Source organism: Taurulus bubalis (genome assembly GCF_910589615.1).
Source record: "Taurulus bubalis genome assembly, chromosome: 3".
NCBI classification, from domain to species: Eukaryota; Metazoa; Chordata; class Actinopteri; order Perciformes; family Cottidae; genus Taurulus; species Taurulus bubalis.
In genome coordinates, this window is record NC_136591.1 from 29,285,158 (window position 1) to 29,300,731 (window position 15,574).

Genomic DNA, 15,574 nt, shown 5'->3' on the forward strand with positions numbered 1-15,574 from the left:
TAATTTTCTCTGCGCTCTTGCTAACCACATTTGAATTGCAGCGGTGTGTTCAGGTGTTAAGCTACGTTAATGGGGATCTATTTTTTTCAAATAGTAATTCTATTCTCCATTTGTTGGAGAAGTGGAGCTACTCCACAATCTTTCCACGTACCCCCAAGGGTACAAGTACCTCTGGATGGGAATCACTGTCCAGGCTCATTATGGAGTTGGTCGTCAGATAATAGGGTACCAATATAATCAGCAATCATGTTGTTATTCTGTGTATCTCTGCTCATTTTGACATCATGTTGTTGTCATTCTTGGCAGTTAAGGGACAGTGTAGTATGCCCTCTTGCTAGCTGTTTACAACAGGGGTTTTAGCATCTATTCCCAGAAGAAGCTATTTGAAATTCTAGTATTGTGTTCTCTCTCTCTCTCTCTCTCTCTCTCTCTCTCTCTCTCTCACTCTCTCTCTCTCTCTCTCTCTCTCTCTCTTTCTCTCTCTCTCTCTCAGTGTGTGTGACCACACAGGCACTCTTTTAAAGCAGATAGGCCAAATGGAGCACTTGAAACAGATATGTTTGTTATTTGAGTTGACCTCCTAAAAGCCTGGAAAGAAACTGGAGTTCCTACATTAGCAATGACTACAAATTAAAGACTTCCTACCAACTAGATTAGGTTTTAAAACTTTAAATGTGGCTACTAATGGATATGTTTATGGATTTACTACAGTGTGAAGCACGAGTTATGTATAACAAAACGGTTTTCCTTCACTTCCTTTTATATTTCCTCCTCCCTGTCCTCTCCTACCTGTTCCTTCTCCTCCTCCCTCTGCTCCTTCGTTGTGTATAGTATCTGTATGTAAACCCCGTTTTGGTCCAGCTGTGTTGTGAGTTTTAAAACAAGTCCATATCAACTGTGTATCAGGTACATAAATCATGTGATTTATTTAATTAGCTAACCCCCCCAAAGATCTCACACTCTGCTTGGAATGCCTTGCTGACTGACCTCATGGAAAACTGCAGCCTGCCAAGGTTTCCTCTCAAATCCCCTAAAAAGGAACCTAAGGAGTACTTTTAGAAATAGACCCTGATAGGGATTTTTTTTTTTTACAGTGAAAGTAAAACACAAAGACTAAGATGGTCTGACACACACAGACACAGAGTGTTGCTTTTGATGGAAGTGTTCCTTCAGATAACGTGTAAATAAATGTGAGTGATGATTAGAGGGGTTTTATTACCACACACAGGTACATTCAGGGAACAGAGTTACAGCTCACTGACGGCTGGTCGCTTTGGTCTTCAGGCTTGCGCTGCTTTAATGTTTGGCCCTCAGCTGTGAGCTGGACGAGAGCACATGCTCCCAGGCCTGATTTGGAGCCCACGCAGGGGTAACCGAGTTAAAGTGAACCCAGACAGGCGCTTTGCCAATGCGCTGTCTCCTCTGGTGTTACATCGGATGGCTTGAGATGAATACATCCCGTATCCCACGCTTTCTCTCTCTCTTGTACTGGCTGGACAGGCTCGTCATTCACTGTCGGGGCATATAATGAAAGTTTGATTAGGGAGATTATTCTTACTATTTTACAGTCTGCTGACAGCAGCAACAGAGTAATGTCAAGTTGACACAGCTGACATCGTTGCAAGTACTGAATATAACAAAAATAGATCCCTGCAAATATTCTGATCGGTTCAAAAGTATAGTGCACAGTCATTTAAAGGAACTACTTTTAATTTCAGTATTAATTGTGAACATGATGAATGAACGACATTTATGTATCCTCTTGCCTTATTGACGTATTCACACAGACACACACTCAGAAACTGTCGACAGTCAGCTACCATGCAAGACGCTGGCCTAAACTCTAGCACAATCCATGTTTGGTATGGTTTTAGACCACCCATCCCTGAACCCCCGGCTAAGCAATCACTCCAAACTGGCCCGAACTCCAAAAGGGCGTTGGGAATAATAAATAAGTAGCAAAGTTTCAGTAGCAAAATGGAGAGTAGCATGATGTTGTTTTCGCTCAGCAAAAACTACTGACCAGAAAAGATGTGTGCAGTTTATACCTGCAATCTTGGCGGGAGGGGACGTACAAAAGTGGTTGAAATTAGAATCTTCTTATTTTACCTGTTTTTTTGTCTCACTGGTCAGTCCTGTGCATTGTCCACTATCCCACAATGCCTAGCGAAGCAAATTGTTCATGTCACATTGAAAGCAAATAGTGGCAAACTTTGCATCAGTGAGTCTTTACTGTTAGGGAGAACATTGGGGTAGAGTATAGCTTCAACGAGACTTTCTTTTAACTATGACCATGATCTTTCTCTCACTTTAGCCAATTAGTTTTAGTCGTATGAACCTAACGAAACCTAAAATATAGAGGTAGCGGATGAGAAAAAGGTAATATGAATGATTTGCAGTGGTTTTGGAAGGCGCTGACAAACAACCTGTTTTGTCTTTTATGTTAGCATTGAAAGTCTGGTCATTGGGGCCTAATGTTAAACAAAATGTCTGTTTTTATTGTTTCACTTAATTAACTGATTAACTATAGGCTACCATACCTAACTATTCAGCTCTGCACCTTTGCTGCCTCACTGAATAATATGGCATCGACACTATGGCTCTTTTTTCTGGAAATATAATTGCACTCATTGACTTTAAACATGATTTGTTTTACGAATGAAGCGTATTCCTTAAGTTCTCACAGACATTACACAGCAGCTGTCAGCAAGGCCTTGTGGGTCAAAAGCTGGACGGAGTAATGGACGGAGGCGGGAGGACCGGAGTTTGTGTTTGAGAGCCTGAATAAACAATCACGGGGTCGTCTGGAGTTTGAGGTGTCTGTGAGTGAGAATTGATGCGAGGGGTTTCACATTCGAGATAGAGATGTGTCATCATTCGTGGGAAATACAGGTTCATAGTCGACTTTTGATGAATCATGGTGTTATCTTTCTTGTTACCTTAATGCTAACAAGTGAACGAGAGTTACAGTGTGTTGGCTCGTGTAATGATGTCTTTGGCCAGACGCAGCTGGAGATGAAAGGGAGCTGTGGAGACGGCATGCTGGGAGGCAGGGTGGGCCTGTGCCAAACGGTTTATTTGCACGGTTGTACAGAACATTCCTCAATCTGCGCAGCATTTTAGGGATGGCGTAAACGCGGATAAAAGTGACGTCACGCCGGGATGGCTGCTCGGGCCACCTGTCCAGTGGAGAACTAGGCTGGCCATATACGGATGAATATTTTGATTCTGTTTAACACCTCTGAGCACACTTCATCAATGCAGAAGGAATGTGTTTACTAACCACTACAGTGATACGTACTGACAGTCATCTCCTCTTGGTTGAGCTGTAAATTAATTACTGCAGATACTCAGTAGGAGTTTTTACTGAACTGCTGACGTGGGAACTTTCAAAAGGCTGTGCCTGTATTTCAAATTTCAGTTGTTTTTGAAATTGAAACGTTTTTCAACCCTGGTGATTAGTCAGTAATCAGCTCTAATTCTAGTCTAATCTATATCAATAATAATACAAATTCTGTATTTTGGCTTTACAATCTATTAAATCTAACATTAGTATTTCTCTCTCAATTTCCACTTTTGACTCCCTTACATTTCGGGTTTTAGTTTGAGTCTATCAAAATCTTGAAACAATCATCAGTCGCCTTCGGTTATCACCATGCACTCACGGCAGTAAGCTTTACAAGTAGCAGCAGATGCTTTGTACTAACCAAAAGCACAGCAAACAATTTCATCGCAATTTGTTATATGCTAGATCATAAAATTGTGTCATTCCTCACTGTCTGACAGCATCATATACATGTTTATCAGCTTGATCAGCTCTTCACCGAAGCTTTATGATGTCCACTAAGTGGCACATTTTAGACTCAGGTGGTCATTTGGAAATATTCTAGATACATTGCTCATCATTTATACAAATTTCCCCATAATTCACATACATTTGGTAAACCAAACCTCATTCATTTTATGCATAACAGCAACCAACACTTTGTGAATGTTTTCCGTAAAGTAATTAAGCACACAAGATGCTATCCGATCGTTACACAAAGACAACAGTATCCAGTCGGCTACTGTTTTCACCTCTGCCTCTCAGTCTGGAGTGAAACCCTGCACCACATGCTCTCAACACACACACACACACACACACACACACACACACACACACACACACACACACACACGCACACACACACACACACACACATTGATGAGTGTATTATACAGCGTGACACTGGTTGGCCTCCAGGGTGCAGAGATGTCTGAGGACATTATAAGTCACCGCTGAACCCCAGAGAGCAACGCTTCCACCAGTATTTCTGTTGCTGAGTCCACATCCTGAAGTCTCCTCTGTGGAGATTTTTTTTGTTCATTTTGTTCGATGTATGCAACATGGTATGTATGTTTGCAATCTGAAAACACTTATTTCACCTTTTGGGCTTTTTGTTTGTATGCTGATGTTTCTTATTTTGACTCACACATGGGTTTCAACAGCTTCTCCTTTTTTTTGTTTTATTCCTGATAAATTAGCCCTGATATAGAGAATCCTGCCCCATTAGCTGAGGTGATGGGATTGATGAATAGGTTGTGCTCCTCATCTTGTTGGCGAGAACATATTGTGCCTGATAATCAATGGCAATGTAATTGAGTGACACGGAGCTGGAGCCCTGACAGGCCCATTATGCCATTCTTTGATGTATTTTCAAAGCCTGCCTCATTAATCAGTATAATGAAGACTTTGGATGGGTGATGCTGTGTTTTAGAGGTATATACCAAGAGGAAGGGACACCACTGACACACTGAGCTGTCTGTCATCTTTGGAGGCAAACTAGCAATCACAGCACCAAAAGGTGAAACAATATCCAGCATCAATGATATTATTTGCATTGCTGCAGATGAGCAGTGTCGGAAAATAACATTGAATTAAAAAATCTGAATGAATGTGAATGTGGCATCACTGAATAAAGATGTGTGTCCATCTGCTGGGATGAATGAGAGGATTACAAATTGGGAAATTAGAGGGACAAATATATATTTAAGACTTCAAATTGTATTGGCAGTGTTTTAGAATGGCAAAGATATTGCATGGGAATATTTCTGCTCTCTGTGAAATGATTTGTTTTGAAGCATTTAATATAGCCTGTTGCTAGAGGCTTTAACATAAAGGATTGGCTGTAATTTATGATTCTGTAATGAGAGGCAGCAGCGAGGAGGGAATTACAGTTCAGAGTATGGTGCACCTGTGTTCTGCTGACATGTGGAAGCCCACGCCTCGCCTGCTTGTCACTTTTGCCTAATAGGTCTTTCAAAAGCTCTTATTGCCTTTGAATGTTGTGCAATTTTAATATTTCCTTTCAAATGATGATTACAGAAATTAGGTTATGAGACAATTAGCCTCGGGTTGCGGCAAAGTCTTTGATTTTCCTTTTATGTGTCAATTCTTACACAAATTGAGAAACGGAGCTAAATTTAGAGGGAATTACTGTTCCCTGATAGCCTGTAATTTCCCAGATGTCTCCTCTATGTTTTTCCCCCGTCTATCCATGAAAAATGTGCAAATAGCAGCCAACGTAATGACTATTAATGCTTCAGCTTCAGCCGGTGCAAGAGGAGTTCCAGGGTTCTCCAGATGTCAATCAAACCTCTTCGGTCCATTGTTTATTTCACCTTTCAGAGCGGTGAGGCTGCACTTTTCCTCTGCCAGTGGCAATGACTGTAATCCGTGTAAACAGAGCGAGTGGCCCTGATGGCGTTCCCCTGCGTGCCAGGAAAGCCGTGGAGACGTTCTGTCTCATGATAACTTTGTCACTGCTGCGGGGGAGCGGGTGAGGCTAGGGGAGGAAGAGGGGAGGAAGAGCTTGTCGTGCGGGCCTCTCCACTCTCACACACAGTGGCGGGAGCGTTGGAGCTTGTCGCCTCCAGCTCCTCCATCTGCTGTGGAGGAGCACCGCTGTCACTCCAGTCGTCCCCACATCTCGAATAGCTGCTCCCTGCTGCTGACAGCTACTGACAGGCCTGCAGCTCATCCCGTGTGCTCACCTGAACACAATGTCCTGCTCTTTTTGTCATGAATGAGTGGTCAACAAGTGGATTTAACTTATTTACTTACAAGCGTTAACTCGTTTTCTTTTGTTGTTGCATTGGGAGGGGCTTAATGCTGCCGCATACAGGTGCTGCACTTTAAATCTCTCCCAGACGGCGTAGTTCAGACCTGGGCATCTTACGGCTCTCCCAGTCCGGCCTGCGTGAGGTCAATCAAAAAAGAAAAATAAATAAATAAGATGCACGCCATAAATGCAATACAACGGCACTGCTTTTACTCTGAAGGCGATTTACGTATGCGTGCGCTCTTCCGCAGCCTCACAGACTGGCTTGTTGCCAACAGACTGAAGCACGTATTGTTCTGTAGTTTCTGTCCTCAGCGAGCAGCGGATGCTGCCGCGAGCCGCTCCGCCTCACAGATACCTGTTAGCTGTCCTTTACATCTCCACCTCATTCAACCAGACATCAGTGCACTTGTTCAAGCCAACACAGACTGGACTTTTCTCACTGAGTAAGAAAAAATGAACTTAACAAGATCAAAAGCACTGATTGCTTTTGTATAAAGTTAATCAATTGCTGGTCTTTAACATAGATCTTTAAGGTAAGCAACAAACTGAACATGGACAAAAGAAGGAGTGGCTTGTCCCTCACAGGGACCCTTACTACTGAACAGACTGTTTAAGTTGTTCCCTGATAAAAGATAAATGTTTCTTCTTCAGCATGATATTAAGCTGTTTTACATCAGAATAAAATAGTCTATAACATCTGAAAATAAATACAATATTTAATTGAATGACCAGTCATATGGAAGCATTAAAAAAATAAAATACATCTTTTTTTTCTTCCCTAGCATATATTTTTGATTTATATACTGTTGTTAACTTGCTGTTGCTCCAGAGTGCCGGTTTTATTGTTCTGATAACATTACTTTAAAATAAAAGCGCGCAATACACTAGTTTTTACTTCATTATTGAATTTGGTTCATAATGCCAAGCCCTAATTTAAACACAAACCATAATCTTTAAAACCTTAACCTTGAAATTTGTTTTGTTGCAAAGTAACCCTGTGGCATTGACCATTTCGGCAAGCGTGATACGAGTCTGATATAATGTGTTATGAAACATATTTTTGATTCAGAAACTTTGACTTCCAATGTATCCTGGGGTCTGCAGAAATGTACAATGCCCCAAAACAATTCTGCCATCTGTGCTGCTTATGTATTTAGGTATTTATTTATGCTATGTTTAGCATGTCAAATTAAAATATATTTATTTAATTTTTTTCGCAGACCTTCATCAGGTAAACTTCATATAGACAAACCAGAAAGTTGTGAACAATGTGTCGGGTGTTTTTTAACTGTCTTATACTTGACTAAAATGTATCCTCACTTCAACTTCATCAACCATACTAACATACGCTAATCCAAACACTGGAGTAGGACTGTTTTGTATGGGATATGATATGAAAAGGATTATGATTCTGTATAAATGAGACTTTTATAATGGGAAATAATGGGTACTTCATACACTGTGGGTCAATGCAGGGTACCTGTGGCTGCTTGTCAACACATTGGATAAATTCCCCGATGAGAGGCAAATGATGGAACACAAATCAAACTGTATTTCCATTGGATTTAACCAGGAGTCAAGTCAGAAGAAAATACTTGTGCAAGGTTGAAGAACCATCAATGCAATTTGGGATTATAATATGTTTTGGGTGCAGAGCTTGAGGGAGCCTTGTACCCTCTCAAATGGAAGTAATAATGGAAATTTTATTCAGAGGGTTATGATTTTAATACATATTCATGTTACTTCCTATTACTTCATATTACTTCCAATAGAACATGTTAAAATTCACAGACCTATGTTGAAATGTTGGGGAGCAGACTACCCATATAGATTAGTGCATTTCTGAGCAGTATCTATTGGAAAAAAGCACTCCAGAAGTCACTGAAAAAGTGTGGAATAGGCCAACTCATTTAAAGATAAAAATATCAAATGATAGAAATTCTTAAGCAAGAAGAGATGTTGAAACAGTAAGCTAAAAGTAATGAATGCCTGTTATTTATAGTTAGGTCAAATGAATGTTACCAATAAGTATTTAGAAGAAATCAACTAAGCATTGGGGTAATTATATGTAATGCATAAATGCATCGCTCACTAAAAGATACATTAATGAATGCAGCTAACACAGTTGCTTGAAATAGATAAAGGTTTTGAATAATAACTTGAAATTGTTAGCTAAATAATTTAGTAAAAGTAATAACAACTATTTGAAGTGAATAAAAGTAACAGATAAATTATCTAAATAGTAGGTCTAAACTAAAAGTAAATTATTTTCATTAAACAATTGAAATAGAAACCTTATTGGATAAATGGTTCAAATGAAAAGTCTCTCCCAAGTCTCCTTGGTAAAATGGTTTTAATAAATCCACTACTTATTAGAACAGAGTACCTCTCTGTCATCAGAAAATGGGATGAGTGTCTTTGTAAGAATGAGATAACAAATAGGCAATGATTCTATGACGCAACATGTCTTTTTGCTCGGGTCAGGTTTTTCCTTCAAGGAGATACATCAGTTGTAATGGTTCTTATTTTGGCGGCCCCACTGGGAAAGCTTTAAACAGATTTGGCACCAGACAGACAGATGGCTCAACCGCACGGATCAGTGTGACAATAAAACCAAGGCCCAAAGAATTAAATCAACCCCTAGAGTAATTACATTCAAACTATTGGTCAACCTTTTCCATTTGCTGTTCCCATTGTTATCAGGGACATCATCTGTCGGCTCCTGTGTGCAACAGGTCAACATGTGGGGAGTATATCTCAGTCGGTAAGGATGTTGCATGCAAGGGTGCCGTATGCTGTGGGACAATAGGAGTGAGAGGATGACGTTATGAGACAAAAGGTTGCCGCTTAACCTAAAATGTGCCAGAAGGAAGCACAAATCCATCCTGAAATTCATGTGCTCTACAGTTTGAGTGCATACAGAATCACTCAGAGTCAGTGTGAGTCATTCTGTGTCTGAAATTATCTGGTGGCTGGACAGTATTCTCCACCCGGCCATTTCAGTCACTGACAACACAATAGATCTATATAGTGAATGGTGTATTAGCCAGTCACGATTTAATGGGAAATAAATGACGGAAAAGCTCCTTCTTCAAACTTTGGCATGTTCTGCAAAAAGCTGCTTAACTAACTCAGAATTTGGATATCATTTTTTTGGGCTGAAGACTCAGTGGAGCGCACGCAGACCCTGAGTCAGACACTGCTGACTCACTCTATTCTGCTACAGAGCTCTTATAATCCAAACATTCAAAGAAGGACAAAGAGTGATTTTACTAAGTAAACAAAAAAACGTATCATGTTTGTTTGATCTGGAAAAATGTAGAGGACTAATTAGGTGCAAATACTCATTAGCTGAAGTCACTCTGTAGAGACAATTGCCAATGAATTATTCAGGCCCTTTCTCCCATACAAGACATCAATACTACGCCATTTCCGCCACGCTGCTGTTCATCCTCATCTTCAAGTGCACCCTGCCTCTGTGAAATGAAGAGTCTTTGAATTCATAAGATATGCTGCTCAAAGAATACAAATCGTTTTTGTATCTCTCTACTCTGGGTTTGACGTTCCGCGCCTCCGGCCTTCTTTTCTCAGACCCTTGTCCGCTGCTCTGCAGATTTAATTAGTTCTGCCCTAGTAACGCTGCTCCTTTCTCCTTCTCCCCCTCAGGATATGGCCATGCAGCCCCCAGCACAAACGGAGGGAAGGTGTTCTGCATGCTTTACGCCCTCCTGGGCATCCCTCTCACCTTGGTCATGTTCCAGAGCGTGGGCGAGCGTATCAACACCTTTGTCAGGTTCCTGCTCCACCGCCTGAAGAAGTGCCTTGGCATGAGGCGCACGGAGGTCTCCATGGTCAACATGGTGATTTTTGGCTTCATATCCTGCATGAGCACGCTGTGTATGGGGGCACTGGCCTTCTCATACTTTGAGGGATGGAGCTTCTTTCACGCGTACTACTACTGCTTCATCACGCTCACCACCATCGGCTTCGGGGACTATGTAGCGCTGCAGAGTAAGGAAGCTCTGCAGACCAACGCAAAGTATGTGGCCTTCAGCTTCATCTACATCCTGACGGGCCTGGCCGTGATCGGAGCCTTCCTCAACTTAGCGGTGCTGCGGTTCATGACCATGAACGCTGAGGACGAGAAGAGGGACGCCGAGAAGAGGGCTCTTCTCGCTCACAACGGTCAGGCGGGCGGACACGTCCACTGTTCCGCGGACCAGGCCTCCTCCTCCTCCACGCCTTCCGGCTGCGGCGGAGGAAATGCCGTCGGAGGTAGTGGGGGAGGGGCGGCGAGCCGGGGTCTCCGTAATGTCTATGCCGAAGTGCTCCACTTCCAATCTATGTGCTCCTGCCTTTGGTACAAGAGTAGAGAGAAGCTGCAATACTCCATACCCATGATCATCCCACGTGACCTCTCCAGCTCGGACACCTACATGGAGCAGGGCGAGGCTTTTTCAAATCCCCTGCACTCTAACGGCTGCGTGTGCAGCCTGCAACGCAACTCGGGCATCAGCTCGGTTTCCACTGGTCTACACAGCATCAACTACAGAAAACTCAATAAACGCAGAAGCTCCATCTAAACCTGGAGAATTTCTGGCTTTAAGGTCAAGTCCCACTAAGGGACTCTTCTACTGTGGTAATGAATTAGCTGCGGACATCACAGGGACACAACTCCAGACCTGAAGAGATGTTTGCTTCTTTCTGGCACTGAAGAGCCTGGTGTTGCAGCTTGTATTTAACCTCCATTAGCGAAGCACAAACCATTTAGGACAAACATCGTTGTGCTAATGGTTGTTTAAGATGCATTCGTTACACAAACTCTGGAACTGTTGCTGTTAGAAGACAGGCGAAAAAACACGTGCAGCTCTCTCTGCACCTCTGAATTGTAATATTAACTATCATAATATTGAATTCAGTATTTTTTCTTTCGTTCATAACATAGAATTTCATGTTCTAATATGAAAAGGGACAAAGTACACTGTGAGACATGCTTTTAAGAGGGATTGTGCATTATGTCCCGAAATGAAGAAATATTTTATTGGATAATCTTAAATACCCTTTTTCCAAAAGGGGTCTTTGGTTGTAAGTATTATACTCACTGCAGTGAAATGAAATGTTGTATATATTTGGACACGTCACTAGTTCTGTCAGTGGTATTGAGGGAAAGCTTATTTTTTCAGTGAAAGATTTAAAACATATTCTCAGTGTCTTCTCCTGTGTGTCGTCTTTCCCTCCATAAGAAAACACACATTGACGGCATTTAAATGACAGATGGAGAGCGATCGAGCATGTCTTGCTGAAGGGACACTTGTAGCTGTTGTGGGAATCAAACCTGTAACAATGTCTCTAACCACTTAGGCCTCCCTGCCGACCCTTTCAGACCTCATCACTATGAATCGGTTTTGCATAGTGTCTTCCTGCACATCAAACTATTGTATGTACCTGTTGCTCATCATATGTTTTCATATAGCACAACTATATTCTGATAGTTTAACTTAGAGCATATAAGGTCACTTTGTGCAAAGTAGAGAGTCATATCGTATTCACTGTGGCACCTTAGAAGACAGTTGTATGTGCTTTTGGGCATTCAGCGCACTATTTTATTTTTTTATTTAATCAAATCACATTATGTTTTGTTTTGTGAATATTACGCTCTAATTAATTTTTTCTTGTGTTATCAGTCTTCAATGTTTGACTTGATACTCTGTGTGATAAATGATTGAGAATAATAGCAGTTAACCTCACTTGTAAATGGCCTCAGAGTTTGCACCTCATGCACTTTGGGGTCTTTGCTCCAACCAAAACAAACTTGATTCAGCCAAATGAGGTCTTTATGCAGTGTTCATTTGTGTCCTTGTTTTGGTCCTTTTCTTGCATCATGATTATTATTATTTCTTTCTTTTTTCTAGTTTTCTCAATATTTTAGTCATATCACATTATTTTCCGTCACATTTTTTGCTTTTCTTTTATACTGGAACTGTCTTATCAACATTGTTATTTTTGTTCATCCCTCATGAACTAAAAGAGGGACTGCAGTTGGTTCTGTGTGTGGCTATACATTTACCATTTGTTTTTTTTCAGTCATAATAAAATATGATTTAAATTAAAACAACAGTTTATTCCTTTGAGTGTCTAATAACTTTTATCTTGTTATTATTGGTGACACATTTATTTAATTGTGCCCATCGTTATTTAATATCCTTAGTGTTAACTCCTCATCAAGTCTTACTGAAGGTGTATTGATATGACTGTTAATCATTCAGTTTGTTGAGACATCTGCTCAAATAGAGTCAATGAAAACTAAATGAAAATTCAGGAGACGCCAATTCACTAAAAGGACATTTGGTAAAATGCTGGTTGCACACGTAACGGGTGTTAGGATCACTGTTTCACTTTTCTTCCTGCTGATGCCTTACATCTTAGTGCCTGTATCTTCACTTTCTCGGTTCGAGAGTTTATCAAAACTCAGTTCTCGGTTCTTTACCCAACATCTCACCACGTAGCAGCTTCTAGGCATTTTTTTGTTTCCTAGCAGGCTATAGAGAGGTGCATGGCACCTTCAACACAAAGTCAATGAAGCGCTCTGAATAGTTTTTTCTCTGTGGAACTCAACAGGAGAAAACTACTTTTCACAAACTATATAACGAATGTTTTTTTTTTTCATTTTATGGGACAGAGTAAACATGCAGCATTACATTTTAAAAACTTGCATTTTGATCACACTCAGATCTTTCAGAAAAAATGTTTGGTCCTGTTTATGTCAAAGGAGTCACCATTTTTCTAATAATATATTTTTTCACTGATTTTTCACTGATCTTGTACCTTATTTGTTTCTGCTTCTGTTTCTTCCTGTTTTAACTCAAGATTGGTTTTGTGCTCATGTAAACCACAGGAAGTTGCTTTTTAATTTATAAAACATGCTGTATAAATGAAACATAAACATTTTTAGAGAAATCCATCTTGTTAAATGAAGTAAAACACATACTTACCATGGTAGCCTGTTCGGACAATGCTGCAGCAAAACTCACAATGTCTTCGCTGCTTTCATCATGGCAAACTTTTCAGCGAGGCTTTGGTGCTACATTAAATAACCAAAGTTAGGACGAGGTGACTCTAAGTTTACTCAACCATGTTATGATGTTTGTTATATAACTGTCATATTCTCACCTTTAAAGCTGCAAACCATGAACTCTTCCACTCCACTTACAAGGAGAAGCGATCAGCTGAGACCTCGATGTCCTTACCCTTCATCCTTCAGCAAGCGAGGCCTGACATGAGGCCTGACGTGCTCTACAGTTCATCTTTATCTTTACAACATCTGTTGTTCTGATTCATACGACACCAACACACATACAATCAAGAAGGAGTAACACATATCATTGACGTAACAACAATATAGATGTTTGACATATATGGTAATCAATGACTTGAGACTGGGCATCTCTTGTTGTTTGATTAGTTTTGTTCATGTCTTGCAGAACCAAAATACTGGGATTATGTATTGCAGTCTCTTATTTTGGATTATAGAGCTCCTCAGGGAAATATGTTTGGCACAATGCCATGTTCTTTATAGGCCTACAGTGTATTTTCCATGTATCAGGTTTTCAATTACCACTATCATGCAGATTAACAACAATTGTATATCCCAGTTTCTTCAGTCAAACCCAATGATTCTGATTCCGTTACATGTTTTGTTCTGAACAAATTCTTAACCAAAGTGTGAACATATGACTAAAAAAGACAATCCTGGATGCTTCAGACCTAAATATAAGAGTGGTTTGGCAAACATGATGTATTGAATAAAAAGACAATAATTTAATTGAAACAAGATGTACATAATTAAAAGGTGTCTTGCCAAATATTCTTTCATTATTTTTCTAATTATTATTATTTTGAGATATACTGAGTTGAAAGAGTTGAAAGTCCCCCAGTGCACCTATATCTCCTTTTTGATAGCCACCAAATAACCATAATAATCATTATATAATTTGAGTGGAAAAACATTGATTAAAATTGTTAGAAAATCCCTCAATGGGTATTTTTTGTGCACTTCAATGGAATATTCTCCTTCTTTTCCAAATTCCCCAAAACAATACTAAAAAACGTCATGGCGCATGTTTTTGATGGTTTTGTTTATTTAATCTCTAATTTATTCAGTATTTCGGTTCTGCACTATTTATCAAGGTTTTGTAGCGCTATTCAAACCCTTCTGAAGATGCCATTCTCAGTCTTCTTTAAAGACACTGTTGATCACTTCTTTAGAGCTATAATATGAGAAAACTAAAAATGCATGGATCTATGAGTTTAAGGACACAAATGACATCTGACAGGCGGCACGCAGTACATCATGCTTGGCCAGCCAAGCATTACAAAATAAACTGAAGAGATTTTCTATCTTAAGTAATGCTCATGTTAAACTAAAAGAAGAGGTTGAAGACGCATTTATATGAATTGCAAAGACATATATACATTGTGTACATTTTCGTCTTCTTATGTAAGGCATTTCAGATAAAAGTACAGATTCTTAGAGGTGCAAGATAAGTGGACAAATCCATAAAGTACAGAGCAGCCTCTCTCCAACAGAATAAAAAGCCATTTCACCAATAACCAGCTTTACCTTGTTAGAGTAGAACCGTGAGTAATGAGAATGTTGTCAAATCCAGGCATTTATTTTTAGGGAAGAAGCCACTCATGTGATTGTAACTTAACAAGGAGGTTAAAAGGGGGCTGGCAAGAAAACAAACACTACACTCCTCACAAAACATCTGACATGTGTGTATTCTCCATCATAATTGTTTCTTCAACATTTGCAAACACTCAACCACCTCCTCCTTTATTTATTTCAAGCTTATCATGTCACTCTTTTGTCTCCCAAAATTGGCAACTTGTAGAACCAGCAGTTATTATTCCACAAAATAATCTCTGGATGAGTCCTTTTCAGAGTCAGCAGTGCATATTCACAGGAATAAATGAAAGCGGAGAGGATGACAGTGGTTGTTTAGTGGATGATGGGTTTCTAATCTTTCCAGAGCCTCTACATCTGAATGTCCAGTATTCAGTTCCTCTCACACCTCAATCCCATTGCGTTGCATTAAGCAGAATCATTTTTCACAGGAAACTGAAAATACTGCCAGGACCTTTATCTCAGGAGGGGATGCTCCACTCTCTGTTGTTAATCACAGAGGAAATGTCTTTCTCTGAAAACCATCTCTCCTGAAGAAAGAAGGATGGTGGGCATTACCAACTGATGTCAAAATGATGCTTCCCCATCACTATTTGCTTTGTTGAGATTGACAGCAAAGAAATACTTTCTGTAAATGTCACACTACTTGTTGCCACCCATGAAAAAAATAATTCAACCAGATGTCAAACATAAATGCTATAGGCCCAGTTCCCCTCCCAAAAAATGTCTTCTTTCACTGTGTCCTTCTTATTTTTTATTATTTCTCATTGGCAGGAACGTTTTA

At 40.1% G+C, this 15,574-nt stretch overlaps 1 protein-coding gene across 1 annotated transcript in view; it reads left to right on the plus strand.

Annotated features, from left to right (window-relative positions):
* Window positions 1-10,687, plus strand: part of kcnk3a (potassium channel, subfamily K, member 3a) — a gene marked incomplete at both ends in the record, with an annotated part of 30,684 nt that extends 19,997 nt beyond the window's left edge. The window contains one exon of the mRNA XM_079214709.1: window positions 9,771-10,687. Coding sequence (XP_079070835.1) covers window positions 9,771-10,687 — 917 coding nt within the window. The remainder of the gene's footprint in view (window positions 1-9,770) is intronic.
* Window positions 10,688-15,574: the final 4,887 nt, after the last annotated feature.